Raw genomic sequence first — 26,524 nt, forward strand, 5'->3', positions numbered from 1 at the left:
AAAGAGTAACTGTACTTTGAACGTCTGTAAAGGATGAAGGACCTCAATACAAAACCTAGGATTTTTTAGCTATTTGCGTGTGCTCAATGAAATTCAGTAATAATAAATATAATAATACTATTTTTAAGGAGATAAACAAATCCAATTGATTTTTAAGATCACATAAAAAACACAAATCAACAAACAAATTATTAGTTTGTCTTTGATAGAACTGTTTGTCGTACATATGTACTAATGTATGTCCTATTGGCTATATTTAAAAAAAAATTAAATAATATACAAGCTTTTAGGTCAGAATTCTATATCGTGATTTTTCTTAATATGCCGGTCTCTTCACCATATTTTCCTCTGTACAAGCAATTGTTAAATGCGCATTTAGAAAATCCATTGGAAGAACCGCACTTATAATAACTAATTAAGTTTTATTCGCGTAATGGGTTAAATTATCTGTCATTTTATGATTTGACATTCTAATAAACAATAAACTACAAGCTCCCACCTTTTCAGAATGCCAAATCATAAAATAACTGCTTCACGACTGATTTCAGAGCGACCGCCGATGCGAAAACCGCTGTGTGAGTTCGATAAGTGAGTTACAGAATCGCAGGGCTGGTGATTAATTTGTAAAAACATACGCGAAAAGCAACAAAAAACAAACAGCAAAGCTACTTTTCAAACGTTATCCATGTATTACCCCTCCTAAATTTTTAACTTAAACCAAATTTAGCGTTGATTTTGCGTTTGACAGGTAGATAGCGAGCCGAGAATGCTAACGCTTAATATGACTTCTTTGAGTCAAAATCCATTACTTACGTTCAGATACATAACGCTCGAAGTCGCCCAGCCCTGCGATTCTGTAACTCACTTTTCGAACCCACACAGCGGTTTTCGTATCGGCGGTCGCTCTCAAATCAGTCGTGAAGCAGTCATTTTATGATTTTTCATTCTGAATAGGTGGGAGCTTGTAGTTTATTGTTTATTAGAATGTCAAATCATAAAATAACTGCTTCCCGACTGATTTCAGAGCGACCGCCGATGCGAAAACCGCTGTGTGAGTTCGAAAAGTGAGTTACAGAATCGCAGGGCAGATCTTCCTGTTATTTAAAATAAATTATGTGAAGACCTTAGTTTTTTTGTAACCCGTAATTTGGTAAAAAATATGATTAATGACCATGACATCTTTTACTAATAAATGTCGTACCATTTTTTGTTGCTTTTTCTTTGTGTATGTATATTATTTTGTTAATAGCTGCAAATGTTTACAATAACACCCACAGTTCAAACTAACTGAATTTTCTAAACCAAATATACCACGAATTGACGCATTAAGTTACAAAACATGATAAAAAACATCGAATCAACGCAAAAAAGATAATCTTTGAAGATAAAACTGGTTTGATACGCGACTGTGTTCGAAGCAACACGCATCGCAATGCTAATATTTTTTATTTTTACGTTCATTTGTGTCTGTCAATGTGTAGATTATCGTGTTGTTGACACATCAGAAGGTCCCGTGAAAGGATACAAGGATGGCGCAGTCTATGGTTTCTATAATATACCTTACGCGAAAGCTCCGACTGGAAGAGATCGATTCAAGGTAATTTATTAAGGTAACAGTGTTGAATACCACCGCACTTTTTTGACGATACTAATTATTTAGGAGTCTCGGGGGACCTTCATTGGAACACCTCCAAGTGAGTTTTGCTACGGAAACGCGTCTAAAACATTCACGTGAAAATAAAAAAGAAACGGATTTCTAAAGGAAATTTTGCACTGCAAAACTGTTTACACACTAGTCTAGCAAAATCCACATTCAAAATGGCCGTTTACGTTTATAAAATTAACAGGGATGTGAAAAATAATCGATTTCTTTCAAAGTGAAAATCGATTTTTGTATTCGATTTTAATATTAAAAATAATTGAAAATCAATTTTAGTTGATCAGTTTCAGTTGAACAGTTATTTTAAAAATAAATATTAATATACTAACCTAACCTAACCGATCTAAATAATAATTGGTTTTTTGGACAGCTCCGGCGCTACGGGAAATGCAGCCCCTCCACCCTTGCGTACCAAAGCACAGGCATTTTATTCAAGCCTCCGCAACCTCGGCTTTTTGCCTGACCAGCCTCAGCCGCTACAGCTTTTATAATGCCTGTGCTTTGTTACAGCGGGTGGGGGCTGCTCTTCCTCCGCGCCTCCGATTATTTATATACACTCTAGGGGTAAGGCAGACAAGACCACGTGGATAGTGTGGTGCTCTGATTCGGTTTTGGGTACTTTTTGGATATCAAAGTAAACACTTTATTCTAATAAAAATTAAATAATACAGAAAGTTGCAAACAATGAAATACAAGTACTAATTATAATCTATCAACACAAAATTAGGTTAATTTCAATGTTGATTTTTCTATAACTTTAAATTTCAAAAATGAGGAAATAATCGATAAATAAAAAAAAAACGATTATTAACAATCGCTAAATTAAAAACACGATTTTTTTAAGTGAACGTCACATCACTTATAACCAATAGAATAGTAGAAAATGGCGGATTGTTTACAAATTTCAATACATTCCACAAAACTTAATTTTTTTATAAAAATATTTAGACGCGTTTCCGTAGCAAAACTCACTTGGAGGTGTTCCAATGAAGGTCCCCCGACACTCCTAGATAATTAGTATCGTCAAAAAAGTGCGGTGGTATTGAACACCCAACCCTTTATTAATAAGTTTACCCGTCAGCCCGAATTCCGTTTACACCCAAGTGCCGCACTGCAGGTTTTGGATGATTTCTGGTTAAAACAACGAGGAACTTTCTTGCTTCTGTTACTTGTTGCTTGCTTTCATCTTTGCCGTGCAGTGATTAAGCGGGGGCTTTATAGACACCTCCCGGACAGAAATAGTACTGAGGTACGCGGTCCTTGCCTATAAGAAGCTACGTATGATTGACTGCATGTGAAAAATGTATTAGATTTTGCCATAAGGAGTCATATATTGTGCTAACTTCTTTTCTTAATCACTCTAACTCCAGATCTTACTCCCGAGTTTAGCTTAGCCTTGCGATTCTCTGTAACTCACTTTTCGAACTCTCACAGCGGTTTTCGCAGCGGCGGTGGCGCTCAAATTAGTCGTAAAGCAGACATTTTATGATTTGGCATTCTGATAAGGAGGGAGCTTGTAGTTTATTGTTTAGTTACAGAATCGCAAGGCTGCTCTAAGTAAAACATTAAATGGCTTCAAACTTAACATTAAAGTATCGTGTCTTAGTTACTGTTAGGTTTAACGAGTAACTGCTATATATAACGTGATATATAATTCAGTAAATTACTTCATAATATTGTAAATAACAAGGTGAAAAGTATATACTTACATTGTTAAAGGATATGACGCAATCATGTTAATACACATAATAGGTACATGCTTTAATGACTTTAACTTACATTGTAAATAATAGTTAAATATGACGCATTACAAAGTAGTTTAAATTCAGGATACGAACCCTAATTTAAATCCATGCAGTTTTGAAAAGAATATAATTCGCTCCCCCGGGAAACATTCGCAAAAGCAAAATCTATTTTTTTAAGAAAAAAAGACAATGCTATTATTAGTAGGATACTAAGTACATAACATATACAAATATAATATATATATCAATTGAAAGCTATTTTTTATTTAAACATTGTTGCTATATTCAGTGTAAATAGTTGAAAGTAACTAATTGTACATTACAGTAATTCATCTAATGAGATTGAGGGACAAAAGATTATTACAATCATTTCACTGTGTAAACATAATTACGGACGACACAGCACATCGCACATTTCATCGAATGTCTAGAATGTAATAATCTATCACCAATACAATAGAGTATTCACGGAAATATTATGACGTTGTTGAAACAGAAATAATATATTATTACCACTGTTTTATTATCGAAGAAATAAATTTACAAATTTAAATTTGTAATATGTATTAATTTTCGACACTTTTAATATTTTAATGACAATTAAATTCCTAACATATCTTCCTTTTTCCCATCCTCTAATTCTCGGGAATCTAAAGTTTTAGATTTGTATAAATATGAACAAGACTTAAAAATTAGTTTGCCAAAGAAGTTACTATTTTGACATGTGTACTTTATTGCGTACAAACGCACTTGTTTTTACAATAAAATGTGTAGCAAAAATTCTGAAAATAATTATTGTTATAGTACCCAAGGAAGTGAAAAATGAAGACATTAAAATTTAAAACAGTCATAATAGTGTTTTACGACTTTGTTCTCCGGGGCAAGCGATATGTCATATTTAAATATTAGGCATGGTTTACTTTTTTTTTATGGCTCTGGCACGATTTGTGCATTAGCCAGCGTCAAGTATAGGTTTTTTAATAATTCGTGCTTGTCTTTAGAAATTCGACCGTGTCATCCAGTCCGGTACCGCACAACCCTCCCAAAGGCCGAGAACATATTTAAATTAAATTAAAACTTGCCCTCGAACCGGGAATCGAACCCCATACCCCTCACCTAGCTGCCACTTAATAAGACCGCTAGACTATGAGGCCCCTATGTTTAACATTAATTTCCCTATGAATAGTTTCATTATTATTTTCTTTTCAGCCAGCATTACCAGCACCACAAAGAACTTATCTCCTAGAAGCTGTTGACAAAGGAATTGTGTGCCCTCAACCGAAAGATCTTTGGGTGCTTTTAAATCGCAGTTTACTTATGACTGAAGACTGCCTTATCGTCAATATATTTGCACCGGATACAACTAAAACAAATTTACCAGTTTTGGTTAGTGTTCACGGCGGTGGATTTGTAATAGGTGACGGTAATCTGCTGAGATACAAGAACTTAATCAAAGACAGAGAGTTAATAGTAGTCACATTCAACTACCGTCTCGGGGCTCATGGGTTTTTATGTCTCGGAACGGATGACGCACCCGGAAATTCCGGCATGAAGGACCAAGTTGCTCTCCTCCGTTGGGTTAAAGCAAACATCGCTAATTTCGGTGGAAACCCTGATGATGTCACAATTACTGGCGGCAGTGCTGGAGCAGCGTCAGTTCATTTACTAATGCTATCACCAATGTCACAAGGATTATTCAATAAGGTCATACCAGAAAGTGGCGCGGCCACAGCACCGTGGGCCGTTCAGATAGATCCCATCTGGGTAGCTCAAGAATATGCAAAAATGCTCAATTTTTCCAATTATCAGGACTTAATTGCGCTTGAAGAGTTCTATAAAACGGTGTCTTATGAAATTTTAGTGTCTGAAGGAATGGAGCTCATGAATCAGCCCCACGCTTCAATTTCTCTTGGCCCATGTCTGGAGAAGACTTCTGGTGATAAGTTCCTTACTGAGAGTCCAGTAAATATACTGAAGAGTGGAAAATATAGTAAAGTACCAATGCTGTTTGGATTTGCAAAGATGGAAGGCTTGATCAGAAAAGATGTTTTTGACGATTGGTCAGAGAGGATGAACGCGAAATTTTCTGACTTTATACCTTTAGACCTGGATTTGGATAAAGAAACCATTCAGAAGGTGAAAGAGTTCTATTTTGGTACTTCACCAATAGACAAAACTAAAATTGTGGATTACATTAACTACTTCACGGATATTGTCATCGCCTACCCAACACTAAGATCGTTGAAGATGCATATAGATGCAGGTCATGATAACATATACTTATATGAATTCTCATTTGTACATGACGATCTACCATATATACCTTACACACACATACGAGGAGCTGATCATTGTGCTCAAACGCTGCATGTGGGAGATGGTAACTTGACGCATACAGATGATGGCGTATTACCGGAGGAATGTAGAGAAATGAAAAGAAAAACTCGGGAACTCTGGTACAACTTTATAACAGAGGGGTAAGTTTGTGTTACAAAAATAGTTTTCAAGCATTGCTGATGTGGATTAGGTGGCTTGTGTCCGGCAAAACAGCAATTTTCGCTTTAAAAGTACAGACTACAAAATGATCACAATGAAAAATATCATAAAATATCAAAAAAAAATATCAGGTCACCGTATAATCTTTGTTTATCTCTAAAAAATGCCCAATGAGTAGTTATCTAATTTATAAAAATTTTGTGTCACCATGTTCGTTCCCATACTTCTCCGAAACTGCTCGACCGATACTTATGAAATTTTTTATGCATATTAGTCTGAGAATCGGCTACTATCTATCTTTCAAACCCCTAAGTGATAGGGGTCCACCCCAAAATTTTTTTATTTTTTAGAAATGTCTGTTTTGTTTTTATTTTTTTATGATACAGCATACAAAATACATACAACCCCTAATTTTCAACCCTCTACAGTCAACCCCTATTTTTTTTATTGTAGATAGTTGTTTTTATTGAACTAAAATTAAATGTTTCCTAGAAATAATATACAGTTTAATATAGTTTTTTCCATAAATACGTCGGACTAAATTTTTTTTTTATTTCTTGGTTTCTTTTACTACGATGCAGACATATAAGACAAAATCACTTGCCAAAAGGTGACCCACCACCACCAAAGGAATTTGTATATAAAAACAGTGGCGCTACAACCTTTTTAGATCTGGGCCTCAGATTTGTGTATCTGTTTCATGATCATTTGTCAATCTAATAGGCAAGTTGATCTGCCTCCTGTGCATGACACACGCCGTATATATTTTGAGTCTAAGATAGGCCTTCCTTACGATGTCTTCCTTCACCGTTCCAGCGAATGTTAAATGGATAGATAGACAGAAACCGATTACTGCACCGGGGATCGAACCTATGACCTCAGGGATGAGAGTCGCACGCTGGAGCCACTATGCTTACACTGCTCTTTTTATATATAACACGCTAATTGCTGTTTTCAGGAAACCAGTGCCAGAAGGTTCAGCGTTTCCCTCTTGGCCTCCCGTGGGCAAGGACCTATCACCCCATATGGTGATAGACGATCCACTGGTGTTAAAAGATGTATTAAATAAAGAACGAACGGTCTTTTGGGACGAGATATATGAGAAGAACTATCGCCATCCTTCAGCTTCGAAAATTAAATTGTCAACACGTACTGAATTATAGATAAAAAATAAAAATGTCTTTATTCATTATAAGTACATAATTATTATGAAAAATGAAAAAAATGGGGGCGTGTACTTATGTACGCGCCTAAGAAGTTATACTTCTTTGGCTTTCTTTATTTTTTTTAAATATTAAATAATTAATAATAGATATTTAGCGTTAATAATTTAATAATATTTAATATATTATTCAATTATTAATTAATATTAATAACAATTATTATTATTATTTATTATTTTATTATATTATTCATTCAATTTAATAACTTGGTATGTTTCATAACCTTTTAACTAAGTAACAATAGGTCTGTGAAAAAGCATTGCTAAATTTCTTTGAAAAAATAATTAAAACTCCTTTATTTGTTTAAAAGGTAAATGTCATTATGGTCATTCAAAATTATTGGCATAGCTGCTAACTTCACGCATATTCTATTTCTTTTTACTTGTAGATTGTTTTATTCCCATCTCGCTCGCGCACACTATAATCACACTGACAACTTTGTGTCTCAGGTATCTCAGGCGCATCGTAAAATCTCTCATCAATTTTTCATAACGCGCCTAAAGAAGTATAACTTCAAAAATGAAAAATGTTTATTTGTATCTCAAATTTTACATTAAATACATGAGTTGAGACAGCCCCCGTAACGCAAACGTTGTGTTGCCATACTATATTATAATAAGAACAGTTGTTATTTATAATTGTTGTCCAAACTTATGGTCTAAATACTCTTCCTTTATAGGTACCTTATAAATCCCCTCGAAAGCATTACACGGCAGTGATCTTTAACTTGTGGGTGATTAAATAGTTTGATAGCCATGGCGTAATATTTTTATAATACATCGTGGAACACATATGTATTTACACGTAAGATCAGACAGACGTCAAATGATTTTTGTAAACTTTATGTTGTTATGAAGAATGTTTCTTTGTAATGAAGAATATAGTTTATTTTATACATAACTAGCCGTTTCGCGCCCGCTTTGCTTGACGAATTAAAATAAATTTTATGTTTCATTATTTTATTTTTTTCATATTTTTATTATTCTTCTTTTTAACTTCCCGCTAAGAAAATTGAAATATTTCGAAAATCGAGTTTTTAACAGATGTTGACGTTTAGAGGTTCTAGGAAGCCTCTTTTTTTTAGTAGCGGAAAAAATTTTCATAAAAGTAAAACAGCAATAAAAAAATGAAGGAACGTTGGAATTTAATAAATAAATAGCCATAAACCATCTAGGAAAAATTTCGCATCGAATGGTGGTAGTTTCATGTCGATACAATCAGTGGTTTAAGCGTGAAAGAGCCTCAAACGAACACCATTTTCTTTTTATATATATACAGAAGAAGACTAGCTGATCCGGCAAACGTCGTTTTGCCATGTACCTATATCATTTATAATAAAAAATAGGGGTTGATCGTAGAGGGGTGAAAATTAGAGGTTGTATGTATTTTTTAATGCTGTATCATAAAAAAATAGCAATTAATAATTTTGTCTAAAAAATAAAAATAAAAATTTAGGGGTGGACTACCCCTAACATTTAGGGGGATGAAAATAGATGTTGACCGATTCTCATAGATACCGTCTCGGGGCTCATGGGTTTTTATGTCTTGGAACGGATGACGCACCCGGAAATTCCGGCATGAAGGACCAAGTTGCTCTTCTCCGTTGGGTTAAAGCAAACATCGCTAATTTCGGTGGAAACCCTGACGATGTTACAATTACTGGCGGCAGTGCTGGAGCAGCGTCAGTTCATTTACTAATGCTATCACCAATGTCACAAGGATTATTCAATAAGGTCATACCAGAAAGTGGCGCGGCCACAGCACCGTGGGCCGTTCAGATAGATCCTATCTGGGTAGCTCAAGAATATGCAAAAATGCTCAATTTTTCCAATTATCAGGACTTAAATGCGCTTGAAGAGTTCTATAAAACGGTGTCTTATGAAGTTTTAGTGTCTGAAGGAATGGAGCTCATGAATCAGGCTCACGCTTCAATTTCTCTTGGCCCATGTCTGGAGAATGGTTCTGGTGATAAGTTCCTTACTGAGAGTCCAGTAAATATACTGAAGAGTGGAAAATATAGTAAAGTGCCAATGCTGTTTGGATTTGCAAAGATGGAAGGCTTGATCAGAAAAGATGTTTTTGACGAATGGTCAGAGAGAATGAACGCGAAATTTTCTGACTTTATACCTTTAGACCTGGATTTGGATAACGAAACCATTCAGAAGGTGAAAGAGTTCTATTTTGGTACTACACCAATAGACAAGACTAAAATTGTAGATTATATTAACTACTTCACGGATATTGTCATCGCCTACCCAACACTAAGATCGTTGAAGATGCATATAGATGCAGGTCATGATAACATATACTTATATGAGTTCTCATTCGTACATGACGATCTACCATATATACCTTACACACACATACGAGGAGCTGATCATTGTGCTCAATCGCTGCATGTGGGAGACGGGAACTTGACGCATACAGATGATGGCGTATTACCGGAGGAATGTAGAGAAATGAAAAGAAAAACTCGGGAACTCTGGTACAACTTTATTACAGAGGGGTGAGTTTGTGTTACAAAAATAGTTTTCAAGCATTGCTGATGTGGATTAGGTGGCATGTGTCCGGGCAAAACAGCAATTTTCGCTTTAAAAGCACAGACTACTAAATGAGGATATCAGGTCACCGTATAATCTTTGTTTATCTCTAAAAAATGCCCAATGAGTACTTATCTAATATATAAAATTTTTGTGTCACCATGTTCGTTCCCATACTTCTCCGAAACCGCTCGACCGATACTCATGAAATTTTTTATGCATATTAGTCTGAGAATCGGCTATCTATCAAACCCCTAAGTGATAGCACTTAGGGGTTTGAAAGACCATCCGAAACATTTTTTTGTATTTTTTAGAAATTTCTGTTTTCTTTTTATTTTTGTATAATACAGCATACAAAACACATACAACCCCTACTTTTCAACCCTCTACAGTCAACCCCTATTTTTTTTATTGAAGATAGTTATTTTTATCGAACTAAAATAAAATGTTTCCTAGAAATAATATACAGTTTAATATAGTTCTATTTTTAAATTTCTTGGTTTCTAGTACTACGATGCAGACACATAAGACAAAATCACTTGCCGACAGGTGACCCACCACCACCAAAGGAATTTGTATATAAAAACAGTGGCGCTACAACCTTTTTAGATCTGGGTCTCAGCTTTCTGTATCTGTTTCATGATCATTTGTCAATCTAAGAGGCAAGAAGGTGATCAGTCTCCTTTGCCTGACACACACCGTCGACATCTTGAGTCTAAGACAGGCCTTCCTTACGATGTTTACCTTCACCGTACGAGCTAATGTTAAATGCACTCGACAGAAAGTCGATTAGTACACCGGGGATCGAACCTATGACCTCAGGGATGAGAGTCGCACGCTGGAGCCACTAGGCTAACACTGCTCTTTTTATATATAACACATTAATTTGGTGTTTCAGGAAACCAGTGCCAGAAGGTTCAGCATTTCCCTCTTGGCCTCCAGTGGGCAAGGACCTATCACCCCATATGGTGATAGACGATCCACTGGTGCTAAAAGATGTATTAAATAAAGAACGAATGGTCTTTTGGGACGAGATATATGAGAAGAACTATCGCCATCCTTCAGCTTCAAAAATTAAATTATCAACACGTACTGAATTATAGATAAAAATAAAAATGTGTTTATTCATAATAAGTACATATGAAAAATGAAAAAAATGGGTGCGTGTACTTATGAACGCGCCTAAGAAGTTATACTTCTTTGGCTTTATTATTTTTTTTTAAATATAATTAATTAATAATTAATATTTAACGTAAACAATTTAATAATATTTAATATATTATTCAATTATTAATTAATGTTAATAACAATTATTATTATTATTTATTATTTTATTATATTATTCATTCAATTTAATAACTTGGTATTTTTCATAACCTTTTAACTAAGTAACAAAAGGTCTGTGAAAAAGCATTGCTAAATTTCTTTGAAAAAATAATTAAAACTCCTTTATTTGTTTAAAAGGTAAATGTCATTATGGTCATTCAAAATTCTTGGCATAGCTGCTAACTTCACGCATATTCTATTTCTTTTTACTTGTAGATTGTCTTATTCCCATCTCGCTCGCGCACGCTATAATCACACTGACAACTTTGTGTCTCCGGTGCGCGCGCATCGTAAAATTTCACTCTTATCAATTTTTCATAACGCGCCTAAAGAAGTATAACTTCAAAAATGAAAAATGTTTATTTGTATCTCAAATTTTGCATTAAATACATGAGTTGAGACAGCCCCCGTAAGTAGTCAAAGACAGTTGTGTTGGGGTTGGCTCGCTACTTCCCTTATTTATACAATATTGAGACAGTTGTTAGAAAAGTATACAAAACAAAACAAAACCCAGCTAAGAAGCAAAGCCGGTAAAAAATTAAATAAATGAAATGAAATGTAATTCTCACAGTTTCTCTGACAATTCTATGAACTTATTTTATGCATGGGTAGTTGTGTGTGTATGTGCGCATGTGTGTGTGCATATGCATTACAATGTGTAAGATTTGGGTTCCCAAGGGGTCCAAAAGGGGTTTTAAGTAAAAAATACCTGTGTCAGGGTTCCCAGCTCTGCCATAACAAAATTAATTATAAATTCCTTAAAATATATTTATATATCATACTAGCAGACCGGCCAAGCGTTGCTGTGGCTAAGGTTTTTGTTATATTAAATAGTAGCAAACTATTCATGAGAAACGGTAGGAGAACACCAGTCATGGGGACCACCATGCTTTTTTGGTGGTTATGCTATTAAATTGTAGCTTATGTGAAACGTTGGTACTTTCAACACACCGCCATCTGTAAGAATTGTGACTAACAAATAACAAAACAAATATTTTGCAATAAAATAATATTGCGGGTATAAATTGAGATGTAAGCTATCCTATCTTTTAAATTGTATCAAACTACACACGGTGTGCAAATTTGATTGATATCGGTTCGGTAGTTTAGGAGTCCATTGCGGACAAACAACGTGACATGTAATTTAAATATGTATATATTATGATATATTAAGATATATCATTTATAATCAAAAAATAGGGGTTGATCGTAGAGGGGTGAAAATTAGGGGTTGTATGTATTGTTTAAAAATCTGCTATATCATAAAAAAATAAATGAAAAATTTTTTTTATCTAAAAATTAAAAAATAATAATTTAGGAGTGAACTATCCTTAATATTTAGGGGGATGAAAAATGGATGATGTCCGATTCTCAGACATACCCAATATGCACACAAAATTTCATGAGAATCGGTCAAGCCGTTTCGAAGGAGTTTCACTACAAACACCGCGACACGAGAATTTTATATATATTAGATTTAATTACATATTTTATATGTATTGTCTAGACTCTAGATAGACTAAAACGCGCTATTTATTTTTTCATTTAAGCATTATTATATTATAAAATAACTCATAAAATAATATTAAAAGAAACCTAGAACCTTCTAGGTCTGGGCCTCTAATTTATTTAGCCGTTCGAGCCAGTGGCCCAAAAAAGTACATTGGTGCACAGCCGGGGATAGAACCTACGACCTCAGGGATGAAGCACGCTGAAGCCACTCGGCCAACATTGCATGCACGAACAAAATTCGTTTTTTATTTATCTATTAAAGTTTACATAGTACTAAATCTACGGTATATGTCACCGTAAATTTGTAAACACCGTTAGATTTTAATCTATCTCGCGAGATTGTAAACTGTCGAAAGATTGTCAACTCAACGTACTGCTTACAATTTAACGTAATATTATACGGTAGATTGTAATCTATCGAAGTGAAACCTACCGAATAATAATACGTTAAATTGTAAGCAGTACGTTGAGTTGACAATCTTTCGACAGTTTACAATCTCGCGAGATAGATTACAATCTAACGGTGTTTACAATTTTATGGTGACATATACATTACAAATTATTTTATCTAAAATATGAATTTTACAAAATTCAAAATCATTTATTCATATAACACAATGTACACTTATAAACGTCAAAAAAGAAATATATATGAAATGCTTCTATTTTTACATACCCTCTAATCATAGGAGATTTCTAGTCTATAATTTAGTCTTGTCTTCCTGCACTCATCCCAGGGCCCATTCCTCCTCATGGCGTATTCAGAGCTAGAGATGTACCATCCCCACAATTCTTACGCCTGACAGTCCAGAAAAGTTCTCATGACCTCGAAAATAATTATGACTAGCATACTCGGCGAACTCCGTTTCGCCACCAGATGGCTTCGTTTTATGTAACTTTTCGTTTGGAGTTCCCGCTTTTCTGTTAAAATTTTTCCTGAATTTTCTTTGCTATAAACCTCACGGAGCCCGAGACCTTTCCAACGAATGCAAAACCGTGGAAATCGGTTCGTGCGTTCTGGAGTTATAGCGTCAGGAAGGAAAACCCGACTTATTTTTATATAGTAGATAAAAGATATCTAATCACAACAGTCATTCATGTAACGTCGTAATGTGGAGCTGTGTGTTCATATTTTTCGCATGCATTTGCATATGCTATGCTGATTCACGGGTTATAGATACAGCTCAGGGTCCAGTCAAGGGTTACAAGGAAAATGGGCTGTATGCTTTCTACAATATTCCGTATGCCAAGGCGCCTACTGGTAGAGATCGATTTAAGGTGAGTTTCAATTACAGTGAAACCTCTTTTTAACGAATTTCAAGGGACCGAGCATTTTTATCGTTGTAGAGAATCTTCGTTATATGGAGTAAAGAGAAAAAAAAACAAATTTAACCAATTTCATAATAATTTTAATTGTAATAAATTAATAATTTCTAATTTTATTACAAAATTGCTTGATCAACTGATGAATGGAGTGAGGCCTACACGTATTCCAAAATCACTTTTTTATTGAAAAATTTCTTCGTAATAGAGAATGGCTGCTGCGTTATAAATAATAAATTAATGTATAAAATACGATAAATGTTAAACCAAATAAAAGTAACACATTTTTACATTATAGAGAGGCTTTCGTTATAACGAATGACGTTTTAACGAGGTTACACTGTATAATAATAATTTTTTAAAGTACAGCTACACATATACATATTATAAAAGACTTAGATAATATACAAAGTTAAAACAGATTACATTGATAAATAAAATATACGAAACAGAAAACATAAGTCAAGAAGATGGCGCCTTGACCCCACTCGAGGCATATGCTTTGCTCTGCCCTGCGATTCTGTTTCTCACTCACTAACTCACTTTTTGAACTCACACAGCGCTTTTCGCATCGGCGGTCGCTCTCAAATCAGTCGTGAAGCAGTCATTTTATGATTTGGCATTCTGATAAACAATAAACTACAAGCGCCCACCTTTTCATGATTGTGTTGTTTGATGATTTGCTATTTTAAAAAAGTACCGAGAGTTTTTTACGCCTGCTTTTTCTCTCGGCTTACACCCTCTGTCTTCTTCGCCGATGAGTAGGGATGTCTACAAATTCAAATTTAATGACGTGGCATAAGTGATACATGTATCTTATGTTCCTTAATAAACATATTTTTTTTTAATTGGTCAATTCTTATATTATTTGTATCGTACATATCATATCATACGTTATTAAATTTATATCAACTAAAGTGTCTCACGCAAATAATCATTTATTGAATAATATTTTTTTCCAAAGGTAATACACCAACTCAATTTTTAAAAACTAGTCGTAAGATCTTTTAATTATTTTTTCCTAAACAGTTCCAGATTAATTTTCATTTTCATCCAAAAATCTATAGCTGTATTGATTAAAGGGGTTTTTCGCAAATAATCTGTTATATTTACATTCATTTCAGCCGCCATTACCAGCACCAGCACGAACCTACGTTTTAGAAGCTCGAGATAGAGGAATTCTATGTCCACAACCAACAATGTTAATTGATATGTTTCCACAGAGTGTTACAATGACTGAAGACTGTCTTGTCGCGAATGTATACATACCTGACACAACTAAAATGAATCTACCGGTCGTTGTATATGTCCACGGAGGCGGGTATATAGTTGGTTATGGAAACCTATTTACATACAAACATTTTGTTAAAACACATGAAGTAATTGTCGTAACTTTCAACTACCGTCTAGGTGCTCATGGATTCCTCTGCTTGGGAACAGATGCTGTCCCCGGTAACGCTGGGATGAAAGATCAAGTAGCTTTACTACGCTGGGTCAAAGAGAATATAGCAAATTTCGGAGGAGATCCAGATGATGTAACAATCGCTGGCTAAAGCGCTGGATCATCTTCCGTAGATTTATTAATGCTATCAGATATGACAAAGGGTTTGTTTACTAAAGTGATACCGGAAAGTGGAGCCAGTACAGCTGCGTGGAGTGTTCAAATCGATCCAATAAAGAATGCACAAGAATATGGAAAGTTACTCAACTTTACAAATGATGATGTTCATGCACTTGAAGAGTTTTACAAAACTATTTCGTATGAAATTCTAACTTCGAAGCAATTCGAACTTTTCTACCGAACTGATTCAACGGTTCTATTTTCTCCATGTGTGGAGAGGGACATGCAGGCTGAAGAGTTCCTTTTAGATAACCCTGTTAATATAATAAGAAGTGGGAAATATAGTAAACTACCAATGTTATATGGTTTCGTCAAAACAGAGGGATTAGTAAAGATAGAAACATTTAATCATTGGATCGAAGTAATGCGTGATAATTTCGATGTTTTCATGCCAACAGATCTCCATTTTAAATCCGACGAAGATAGGAAAATGGTAGCAAATACAGTGAAACAATTTTACTTCGGTGATACGGTTACAGATAAAAAAGTAATGAACTACATAAACTTCTTCTCTGATGTACTCTTCACTTACTCCACCCTAAGATCTGTTAAGCTGCATTTAGAAGCTGGACATGATAAAATATATTTATACCAATATTCGTTTGTGCACGATGATCTACCAATCATACCGCATACGATGAAGAAACGTGGACCGTGTCATGGGGCGCAATCAGCTGATATAGCTGACGGGAACTTCACTCTTCGCGATGAGAGCCTTTTCCAGAAAGAGGCACAGGATATGAAGAAGATGATGCGGGAGCTTTGGTACAGCTTCATCACTACAGGGTAAGTAAACAACAACATCATCTTGATGGCTTGAAGTCTTCCACAGTCCGCTTCACAAGACACTTTCTTTTGAGAACTAGCGAACTGTGGAATCAATGAGAAATAAGACCTCAAACTATTCAAAGTTAGAGAGTTCTCCCTCAAAGGCTGTTAACTCACCCACTAAATGGGTATTCATGGGCTGCGATGACTGCCCTTTTTGGGCATCCCATAGACACGTTTGCCCCTATTATAATAAAAAAAATAATGCAAATCAAAATTACGTTTTGAGAGTTTTTCTTTTGAAACTAGTAAAGTTTTTACTCAACCAGTATTGTTACACGCTTTATATTAGCTTCACTTGTATGTATGTATGTAACCGACTCCTTCGGACTCGATTTTGACCTACATTAAACGGACAGATTTATTTCAAACTTTGTACACTTATAAAGAATCAGCGACAATATAATAATTTCATAGGTTTATCTCGAAAAAACAATGAAATTTTTTGTAAGTCCACAAAGCAATACGATTAAATTGAGACAACACGTATTGCTGCTAGGACTAAAAAGTGGAAAATAAATATAGTTTAAAAAAACTAAAAAACACGCTTTTAAAGCACATCAAACTAAAAAGTGAAAAATATTTCCTAATTTAGGCTGAAAATGGTAATGAACAAAAAATACTGGTATTATTGTGAAGTAGGTCGTAGGTTCAAACCCCAGCTGGACCAACGAACTTTATTCCTATGTGCGCATTTAACATTCGCTCGAACGGTAAAGGAAAACATCGTGAGGAAACCGGCTTTAGACCCAAGGAGTGGACGGCGTGCGTCGGGCACAGGAGATAGATCTCCAATTTGCCTATTAGATTGACACACATGAAATCGATACAGAAATCTGACAGATCTAAAAACGTTGTAGCGCCACTGATTTATTTATTTTTATCAATCCGTCAAAACGCTTTAGTAAAACAGACAATTTGGTTGTTTCCAGACAACCAGTACCAGAAGGATCCGACTTACCTGCTTGGCCACCAGTTGGTGAAGATTTGTCTTATATGACAATTGACAATCCAATGCGACTGAATGATTCATTACTTAAAGAGCGGACTGAATTTTGGGACGAAATTTATTCGAAATACTACCACCAGCCATCTCCGCCTATAAAGTCAAAATCTACAGATCATATAGAGTTATAACACACAAGAAATTAATTGTAAAACGAATAAAACTTTTAGCGTGAGTTATATAACCCAACATTAGTTAAGTTACATATATATTTTAGTAAATCATTAGAAGCGCAAACCAATTTATCATCAAATAATGTAAGCAATCATCGCACACTTGAAGCCAAAATGAGCCCATTAGTGTTTCCCACACTCATATATATCTTAATATATATAAATTACGTGTCACGTTGTTTGTCCGCCATGGACTCCTAAACTACCGAACCGATTTCAATCAAATTTGCATACCGTGTGCAGTTTGAACTAACTTAAAAGATAGGATAGCTAATATCTCAATTTATACCTGCAATATTATTTTATTGCAAAATATTTGTTTATTATTTGATAGTCACAATTATAAAAGATAGCGCTGTGTTGAAAGTACCAACGTTTTACATGAGCTACAATTTAATGGCATAACCACCAAAAAAGCATGGTGGTCCCCATGACTGGTGTTCTCCTACCGTTTCCCATGAATAGTTTGCTACTATGTAATATAACAAAAACCTTAGCCACAGCAACGCTTGGCCGGTCTGCTAGTTGTAATATAAAATTCTCGTTTCCAATAATGGCCAATAGGTCGCTTACACTTCTATTATAGGTAACAGAAGTGTCACTTAGATTTAAGAACCCTTAAATAAGCCAAGTTAGTTTTTGGTAACGTCACAGCCCCCACTACCCTTATTTAATGTTGTTTAGTAAGCTCATGTTTTAAACGATAAAAGCCAGTTGACACCCAGCTTCAAAGAGTTTCATTTATTTGAACATGCCTCCAACTTAACTCGTGGATTTTCAAATTTAATTCATCTGTAACATAGATGTCAAATAACCTAATACCTAACTATAATCGAAACGTTTAAAAACCAAAAGATAATCGTCGTGGGATTCGAGGTCGCAACAGTTAAGTTAACCTTTTTGTTATTTTAACATTATGTCGTTAAAGTTTGACAGGTTACCTTGATGCCTAACATGTAATGTGAATAAATGAAATGGCGTATAAATAAGAATGACAAGCGACTCTCGATAGTTGGAAACTCAAGGGACCCTTTTTACTTGAAACTGGCATTAAGTCAAAACTATTGCCATAATATAAAAAAAAAACTCAAGGGACCAGAGACAAATTTCAAATTACCAAGAGTTCAAAATAACAAGCGTTTATAAAACGACGGGGAGGGGCGACTTAAGTAAATAAGAGTTTGATCATTATTCCTATATTAATATTATGTTTTAACAATTATTCACATTTTTTTATTTCGAAAAGAAGTACGTAATCTTTAATTTAAAAAACAATTGACAGGTACATACATACATAAACAATTCAAATTATAGAGAAGGCCGGACTTCATTGTCATATACCGAAGGACAAATTAACGTAATTTTATTATTTCTTTTAAAAACACACACTAACAAAACACATACAAACACTTACAGAGTGGGCACAACATTTAAACGGAAATATTACAATGATAAAAGAAACAATAAAAATAAAAGACAACACTAGATTAAGAAATACAAATATGCAATTAAAAAAAATTAATATATTTTTCTTTGCAATTGTAATTATTGGTGACGGATCAACAGTGGCTGCAGCGTCTTACACCTGAAGACATGGAGACTGTCATAAAATGGATCAGCTTCGCCTGTACTCAAAGCGTTGTTTACTGCAGATAGAGATCTGTTTAGAGGAGCATTACAATCGACGTTGGTTTTTTGAAGTTAGGCGCGTTATGAAAAATTTATGAGAGTGAAATTTTACGATGCGCGCGCACCGTGACACAAAATTATCAGTATGGGCGCCGAGCGTGCGCGAGCGAGATGGGAATATGACAATCTACAAGTAAAAAGAAATAGAATATGCGTGACGTTAGCTATGCCAAGAATTTTGAATGACCATAATGACATTTGTAGTACCTTTTAAACAAATAAAGGAGTTTTAATTATTTTTTCAAAGAAATTTAGCAATGCTTATTCACAAAGACCTACCTATTGTTACTTAGTTAAAAGGTTATGAAACATACCTAGTTATTAAATTGAATTAATAATATAATAAAATAATAAATAATAATTAGTATTAATATCAATTAATAATTGAAAAATATATTAAATATTGTTAAATTATTAATGCTAAATATTAATTATTAATTATTTAATATTTAAAAAAAATAAAGAAAGCCAAAGAAGTATAACTTCTTACGCGCGTACATAAGTAGGTACACGCACCATTTTTTTTTTATGTAATAGGAGGCAAACGGGCAGGACTCACTGCCCGAACGTAAGACTGATGAGTTTCTTGTATTCTCTTTAAGAGAAAATTCACTTGTCTTAAAACATTTGGTAAATCTACGAAGTTAAAATTTTGTTAACAAAGATATTGTCACTCAGGCGGCGTCTATCACGGAGTGATTGCAATAGTTATAGAAAGAAAGTTTTATTCAATTTATCAAGTATGTTTAAGGGAAAAGAAATCAAATTACCATGCCATTCAAATTAACGATTGTCAAATTCAAACTCAAAATAACTTTATTCATATAGGTAACCAAGTCTTATGACCGTCAACAGAAAATATTTTAAATTGATTCAAAATTTACTACCAGTTCACAAGTCAAGGGCATAGAGCGGGGAAGAAGAACTGGCAAGAAACTCTTTGCCATTCTTGTTAATCGCCAAGTTTTGAGTCATACAAATTGTTTGACTGCAGAAAATCAATCCCAAGGATTAGAATGATTTAAATAAATTTACGTTAAACGAGAGTTTTGAATTTATTCAGTGATAATTCTGTAATTTCGCTTGGGAGTGTGTTGTAAAAACGAATACATTTCCATATAAAGAGTGGTTTATCTTCTGGAGCCTGGTTGGTCGTACGCTTAGTATAGTTTTGTTTCGAGTTTTATACTGGTGAATTTAATTAATTGAGTCGGCTGTCTATTAACAAAGACAATATTATAATAGAATATATTATACTAGAATAAACAAATCATTTCTATAGAAATAGCGTAACTGTCGTCGTAATTACAAATTTAGATGAATGTCACAAGCTGTTTTAAATTAGATTTTTTTTTTTTTATAGAACGGGGGGTAAACGGGCAGGAGGCTCACCTGATGTTAAGTGATACCGCCGCCCATGGACACTCTCAATGCCAGAGGGCTCGCGAGTGCGTTGCCGGCCTTTTAAGAATTGGTACGCTCTTTTCTTGAAGGACCCTAAGTCGAATTGGTTCGGAAATACTTCAGTGGGCAGCTGGTTCCACATAGTGGTGGTGCGCGGCAGAAACTGCCTTGAAAAACGCTCAGTTGTGGAACGGCGGACGTCGAGGTGATACGGGTGGAATTTCGTATTGTGTCTTTACTTAATAATTTGAAATGTATAGAAAACCGCCGCCAGATGTCGCTTTACTTTAACATCAGTTTGTATAACAGCTCTTCAGCTTCTAAGATTATTTTATAAAATATTGTATGTAGATTTATTTTCCAATTCATTTACGGCGAAATTTAGTATGAAAAGAGCTCTTAGAATACATAGAGCGACCCCTAACAGTCTAGCTTATGCGGGCTAAAGCTCTTTCGTAGTCTTTAAAAGATTTTTCCCGAGTAAGCGGTACCTAAAGGGTGTAAATGCGATTAAGTAATGCTTCGGTGTCCACACAATGGCGTAGTGTGCACTCATGTGAGTAGAGATAGCTAGTGAATCGTGCCTTGCCGCATGAACGCAACCAGAGGGAATAGATTATAGAATATAGACAATTATTTATATAAGTAATCTTATAGCTGGGTATATTATTATAAATGACAATAGCGAAAACATATTACATTGTTAAACCAAATATACGAAATAAAAGACATAAGTCAATTGTCAGTCATAAATAGATAAAAAAAGAAAACTGAAATTAAACATACTACCTACTACCGCGCGTAAGAAGTTATACTTCTTTGGCTTTCTTTATTTTTTTTTAAATTAAATAATTAATAATAAATATTTAACGTTAATAATTTAATAATATTTAGTATATTATTCAATTATTATTATTTTTACATATTGTTTTATTATATTATTCTTTCAATTTAATAACTAGGAATGTTTCATAACCTTACTAAGTAACAATAGGTCTTTGTGAAAAAGCATTGCTAAATTTCTTTGAAAAATAATTAAAACTCCTTTATTTGTTGTACTACAAAGGTCATTATGGTCATTCAAAATTCTTGGCATGCTGCTAACTTCACGCATATTCTATTTTGTCTTATTCCCATCGCGCTCGCACACGCTCGGCGCCCGGCTGGTTTAAAAAGAATTCGTTAGTGGGCAACTTCATACTAATAATTTTGTGTCACGGTGCGCGCGCATCGTAAAATTTCACTCTCATCAATTTTTCATAACGCGCCTAAAGAAGTATAACTTCAAAAAAAATTTTTACTACTGCTAAATAAAGTCAGTCCTCCCGCTTCCTAAAATCCTCACACCCTTAAGGATTATAAAAATATCCCTGACAAAATTTAGTTAATTTTATTAAAGTTACCAAATTAGTATTTGACTTGATGGCTGCTCCCGATCTATTACTCCTGAAGTGAAACTATTTTTAATTTCGTTCTTTCGTCAGGTTTTAAACCGTTTTTGAAGGTTGTGAGACTTAAGCATGTGCTACACGGTATGAAACGGCGGTTTGAAACGAAATAAAAGCGAGTTGCGCTTTTCGGCTACACGGTTTAAAACCAACAGTGTCCAAAATAACGTTGCGCTGATAAGACGTCTTCGTAGGGATGTGACATTCTGCGTAAAAAATCATAATCGTTTTTTTTTTATTAATGGATTTTTTCCTAATTTTTGAATCAATTTCAAAATAAACACCCTAAATTTTTTTATTTTTCATGGTTTTTTTAATTAATAGTAAACAATAGAAATTATAAACACAAATTAACGTTTAAGAATAATCAAAATCGAAATTAACTAAATCTCGTTTTGATAGATTTTAGGTGAAATTTGATAAATGCTGAGTGTATGTCTTTTCAGTAGCACATTGCAGTATTTTTGTTGTATTTTTGATTGTATGTAGTCTTGTGCTGCTGAATAAATTTATTTTACTTTTAAGTTAATATAGTTTTATCATCCTTTCGACGTTTTACAAAAAAACAATACTTCTTCAAAGAATCGGATTCAATGTATCGCATTGTAAACATCGTTGTATATCGAATATCCCTAATAGTTCGAGGTCCGGGTTATAAAATACCAGACATAATGTCGGGAGGTGGCAGATAAAAAATCGACTATGATTGATTTTCAATTATAAAAATAATAGATTATTTTAAATATAAAAATCGCGTAGAAAATCGATTTTTTTTTCACATCCCTATCCCAAAGACATGGCAATTCTCTGTATAATTCGAGCAATTCGGTAATAACTTCACGTTCATTTGCTTCTTGTGGCATTGTGCAGAACGTCGTCGTCGCGTGCGTCTACTCTCGCCGCCGCAGCACGACTGCCGAACACGTGGTTTTAAACAAGCGGCTAGACGGTTTCAAACCAACGGTTTTGGTCGCGGTTTGCAACGCAAAGCGTGCTGCCAAGGGCATACCAAGGTTAAACGAAATTTGGCATAAAACAACTATCCACACGGTTTGAAACCAAAGTTTCAAACCGCCGTTTCATACCGTGTAGCGCATACTTTAGCCTTTGTCGTTTAGCATAATCTGAATAATGTTAAAACCATAGACTTAGTATATACTGGCGTATAGACCAACAAAGCGAGCGAGGGAGAAGAAAATCCCTTACGGAAATTTGGCAAGATAGAAAAGGATAGCGAATCCAATGAAACTGTGACTGGTTTTGAATGACAGGTCATCACAAGTCGGCACGCGGAGAAACAACCCCTTAGTATTTTGGATTTTTTGCGTACATCGTGGTTTATTTTCAGTAAATCTAATTGTATTCAACAATGGTTACATGTTCTGTGAGTGATTGTGGTGTTAATAATAGAAATAATCCTGAAAATTGCACATTTCACAGGTAAATACCCAAATCGTCATCACTGGCATGACGCGTTTATTTTTGGTTTAAAATTTGTCTTTTATCCTATATAAAATATAAAATAATGCTAATGCTTTTGTTTACTTTCATATTTTGTATATGTGGAAGTCCATTTGTTGATAATTTACATGATTTTAGTGGATAAATATTTCATCAATTAATTTTACATGTACGCTAGGGATTGACTCAAATTAATCGATAGAATTATCGATATTTTATCTTGAATGTTACTTATGAAAATAAATGCTTGCTTACGTTTACCGTCTCGTATCTGAACCATTTTGCCCAATTTTGTATTATTTGTCCAACAGATTCCCTCTAGATACTATACTAAGAGGAAAATGGTTGAGATTAATTGGGCGCGTTGGTTGGAATCCAAAGAAGAACTCTACCATTTGCAGCAAACATTTCCCGGACGAATATAAAAGAAAAAGACGAATAAATACAGTTTTAGTTAAAGGAGCCATTCCAACTTTATTTGTACCAGTAAGCATATTGCTATTTTACGAATATCAATAACACCTATAAAAACATTGATATACGCTAGAATTGGTGAAATTTTAGGGCCTATTGCGCCAAACGCGTTGCCGGTTTGTTGGCGTTGATCGCCTGGTTCATTTTAAAATAATTGTAAAAAATACCAGATTTTCATCCAATACCTTTTTATTCTAATTTTACGATTCTATCGAACTCAAAATTGACTACTGACCAGCAAATTAATACATCTTTGACATATAATAAAATAAGAGACTTTTCATCTAAGGCTGATCAAGGCTTTTTAACATACCCTTCAAAAGATGTGATACAACTTTGTCTAAAAATAGAAAAATTTATTCGTGAAAATAAAAAAATCACTCAAGCTATTGGGAAATTTACAATTTGCAAAGCGGAACTTCTTATATTAGAAGATAATTCCGGCTTATTTTCGAGTTTGGAAAACCACAATTTGGACCAACATATTTTAAGTGGTCATAGGTATTTAATAATGAAATACGTTATAGAAATTTACTTTGAAATTCGACTTAAGTATGAATGTAAACTTAATAATTTAGGAAAGGAAACTGTAAGGAACCAGTTTAATAAGATTGTTCTGTTTAAAGGTCAATAAATTAAGAAGCAATGAAAAAAGTTGTTTTTTTTATTAATGCATTTTTTTACATAATGTCATAATTATAATCTGGACAAAAACAGTCTATGGAACAACTTTCTCCAAGGGTCGAACATCTAACTTCAATAAGTTATCGATAGTCCTCCAAAGTAAAAGGTACATCACTAGCTAATGCACACACTGACAAATCAAAATTGGTCACGCTTTATCGAGCTGCCAGTTCGTCTATACGCCAGTATATACTAAGTCTATGGTTTAATCTGGAAACATTTATAACATAATTTTAAAATTTTGATAATCTGTTTTATCATTTTAGAGTTTGTCTCTAAAAAAAAACTTGATACCACTTAGCAGTACCCTTCAAACAATTAATTTGAAGACTTGAATTACTTGAAATTTCCAGCGAATCCGTTCATTGTTCGTTGTTATCAAAATAATTCCTTGGAATGAAAGCAATAGTATTTAAGAACTTGAAGAGACACTCCAAAGGGGTCTTATTCAGGGGTTTAAATCTTATTTTTGCTTTATTAATAATTTTTATATAAATATATATATATAAATTTTTTTTTATGGCTCTGGCACGGTTTGTGCATTAGCCAGCGTCAAGTATAGGATTTTTTATAATTCGTGCTTTTTGCCTTAGAAATTCGACCATGTCCTCCATGTATGGTTTAGGCACTCGCCCGGTACCGCACAACCCTCCCAAAGGCCGAGAACAAATTTTAAATTAAATTAAAACTTGCCCTCGAACCGGGAATCGAACCCGGTACCCCTCACCTAGCTGCCACTTTATAAGACGATTTTTATATTTTCTATGAAAACTTTTTGACATCTAGTAAACGTTATATATTATATGGCGGGTTGGTAGTCTATTTAGTTTTGTATATTTGTGGTCATAGGTTATATGTTATAAATTTTCTACTATTTTAGCTGTACATAAATTAATTATAATCAAATAAGCTTTTGTTGCAGTATTATTTTTACACGCTTACAACTAAACAGTTTGTCTTCGACAAAAAGAAATAAATACAGTGGCGCTACAATTTTTTTAGGTTTGGGCCTCAGATTTCTTTATCTGTTTTATGATCATTTCTCAATCTAATAGCCAAGAAGGTGATCAGACTACTGTGCCTGACGCACGCCGTCGACATTTTTGGGTCTAAGGCAAGCCGGTTTCCTCACGATATTTTCCTTCACCGTTCGAGCGAATATCATGCATACTGTCATCTAAGTCCAACAAATAAATGTCAATTTATCTTTATTTATTTCATAATTAAAAACAGTTATACCTACTAGAGATATAGCCAAAGATGGAATACATACAAAGAAAGGAAAAATTCAATACAAATTATTAAATACATTTAACTAAGTAATACCTAATTCAGCAGCGTGTGATGGTGTGTGGGGTGTGCTGATGATGCAGGTATGCGCTATGGATAGTTTTAATACTCCTTTTAAAATTCCGCGATAACCAAGTCAAAGTTTTAATTATGAAATGGCGTGTTTTTAACGCGAATAGCGCCATTTTTAAGCGTTTGAAGTTTTACAAAAGATCGGGACCTTTGCTCTGAAAGCTTTTAGAACTCCCATTTTCCTAGTCTTTGTCTTGCATTGTGTTTCGTGTAATCGCTTGTGACGCCGTGAGGTACTTATGCGGGTCAAAATGCTGGAAACAATTTAACTTCTACATTTAATTTGAGCGTTTTAAAGGTTAAGGCACGACTAATGTGAAACCAGCTGCCCACTGAAGTAATTCAACTTAGGGTCATTCAAGAAGCGAGCGTACCAATTATTTAAAGGCAAGGTACTTTCAAGCCAATGGCAATGTATCACTAAGAATCAGGTATTAACCATCAAAAATTTAAAGAAAAAACTTTTTAACCGGATTAAATTTATGTATTTTTATAAATTTACAACTATTTAACATAATTTTAAATATATCCGACGTTTCACGATCAAAA

At 34.2% G+C, this 26,524-nt stretch overlaps 3 protein-coding genes across 5 annotated transcripts in view; all 3 read left to right on the top strand.

Moving 5' to 3' along the window:
• LOC125061725 (para-nitrobenzyl esterase-like) overlaps positions 1 to 26,524 on the top strand; it is a 34,621-nt gene that overhangs the window by 6,536 nt on the left and 1,561 nt on the right. The gene's annotated exons all lie outside the window — the stretch shown is intronic.
• Positions 1,405 to 10,785, top strand: LOC125061726 (cholinesterase 1-like). 3 transcript variants are annotated; one of them, XM_047667301.1, is made up of 4 exons: positions 1,405 to 1,597; positions 4,615 to 4,910; positions 8,659 to 9,630; positions 10,563 to 10,785. In XM_047667301.1, the coding sequence occupies exons 1-4, from the start codon at positions 1,433 to 1,435 to the stop codon at positions 10,765 to 10,767; spliced, it is 1,638 nt and encodes a 545-aa protein (XP_047523257.1). In that variant the 5' UTR covers positions 1,405 to 1,432; the 3' UTR covers positions 10,768 to 10,785. The 3 variants fall into 3 exon arrangements, with proteins under 3 accessions (XP_047523257.1, XP_047523258.1, XP_047523255.1); XM_047667302.1 differs by lacking the exon at positions 8,659 to 9,630 and having other exon boundaries at positions 4,615 to 5,882; XM_047667299.1 differs by lacking the exons at positions 8,659 to 9,630; positions 10,563 to 10,785 and adding an exon at positions 6,860 to 7,103 and having other exon boundaries at positions 4,615 to 5,882.
• On the top strand, positions 13,553 to 17,547 carry LOC125061727 (para-nitrobenzyl esterase-like). Its single transcript, XM_047667303.1, has 3 exons — positions 13,553 to 13,780; positions 14,950 to 16,232; positions 17,207 to 17,547. Exons 1-2 carry the CDS (start codon positions 13,613 to 13,615, stop codon positions 15,376 to 15,378), a joined length of 597 nt encoding a protein of 198 aa, XP_047523259.1. The 5' UTR covers positions 13,553 to 13,612; the 3' UTR covers positions 15,379 to 16,232; positions 17,207 to 17,547.

Source organism: Pieris napi, chromosome 24 (assembly GCF_905475465.1).
Source record: "Pieris napi chromosome 24, ilPieNapi1.2, whole genome shotgun sequence".
Classification (NCBI taxonomy): domain Eukaryota; kingdom Metazoa; phylum Arthropoda; class Insecta; order Lepidoptera; family Pieridae; genus Pieris; species Pieris napi.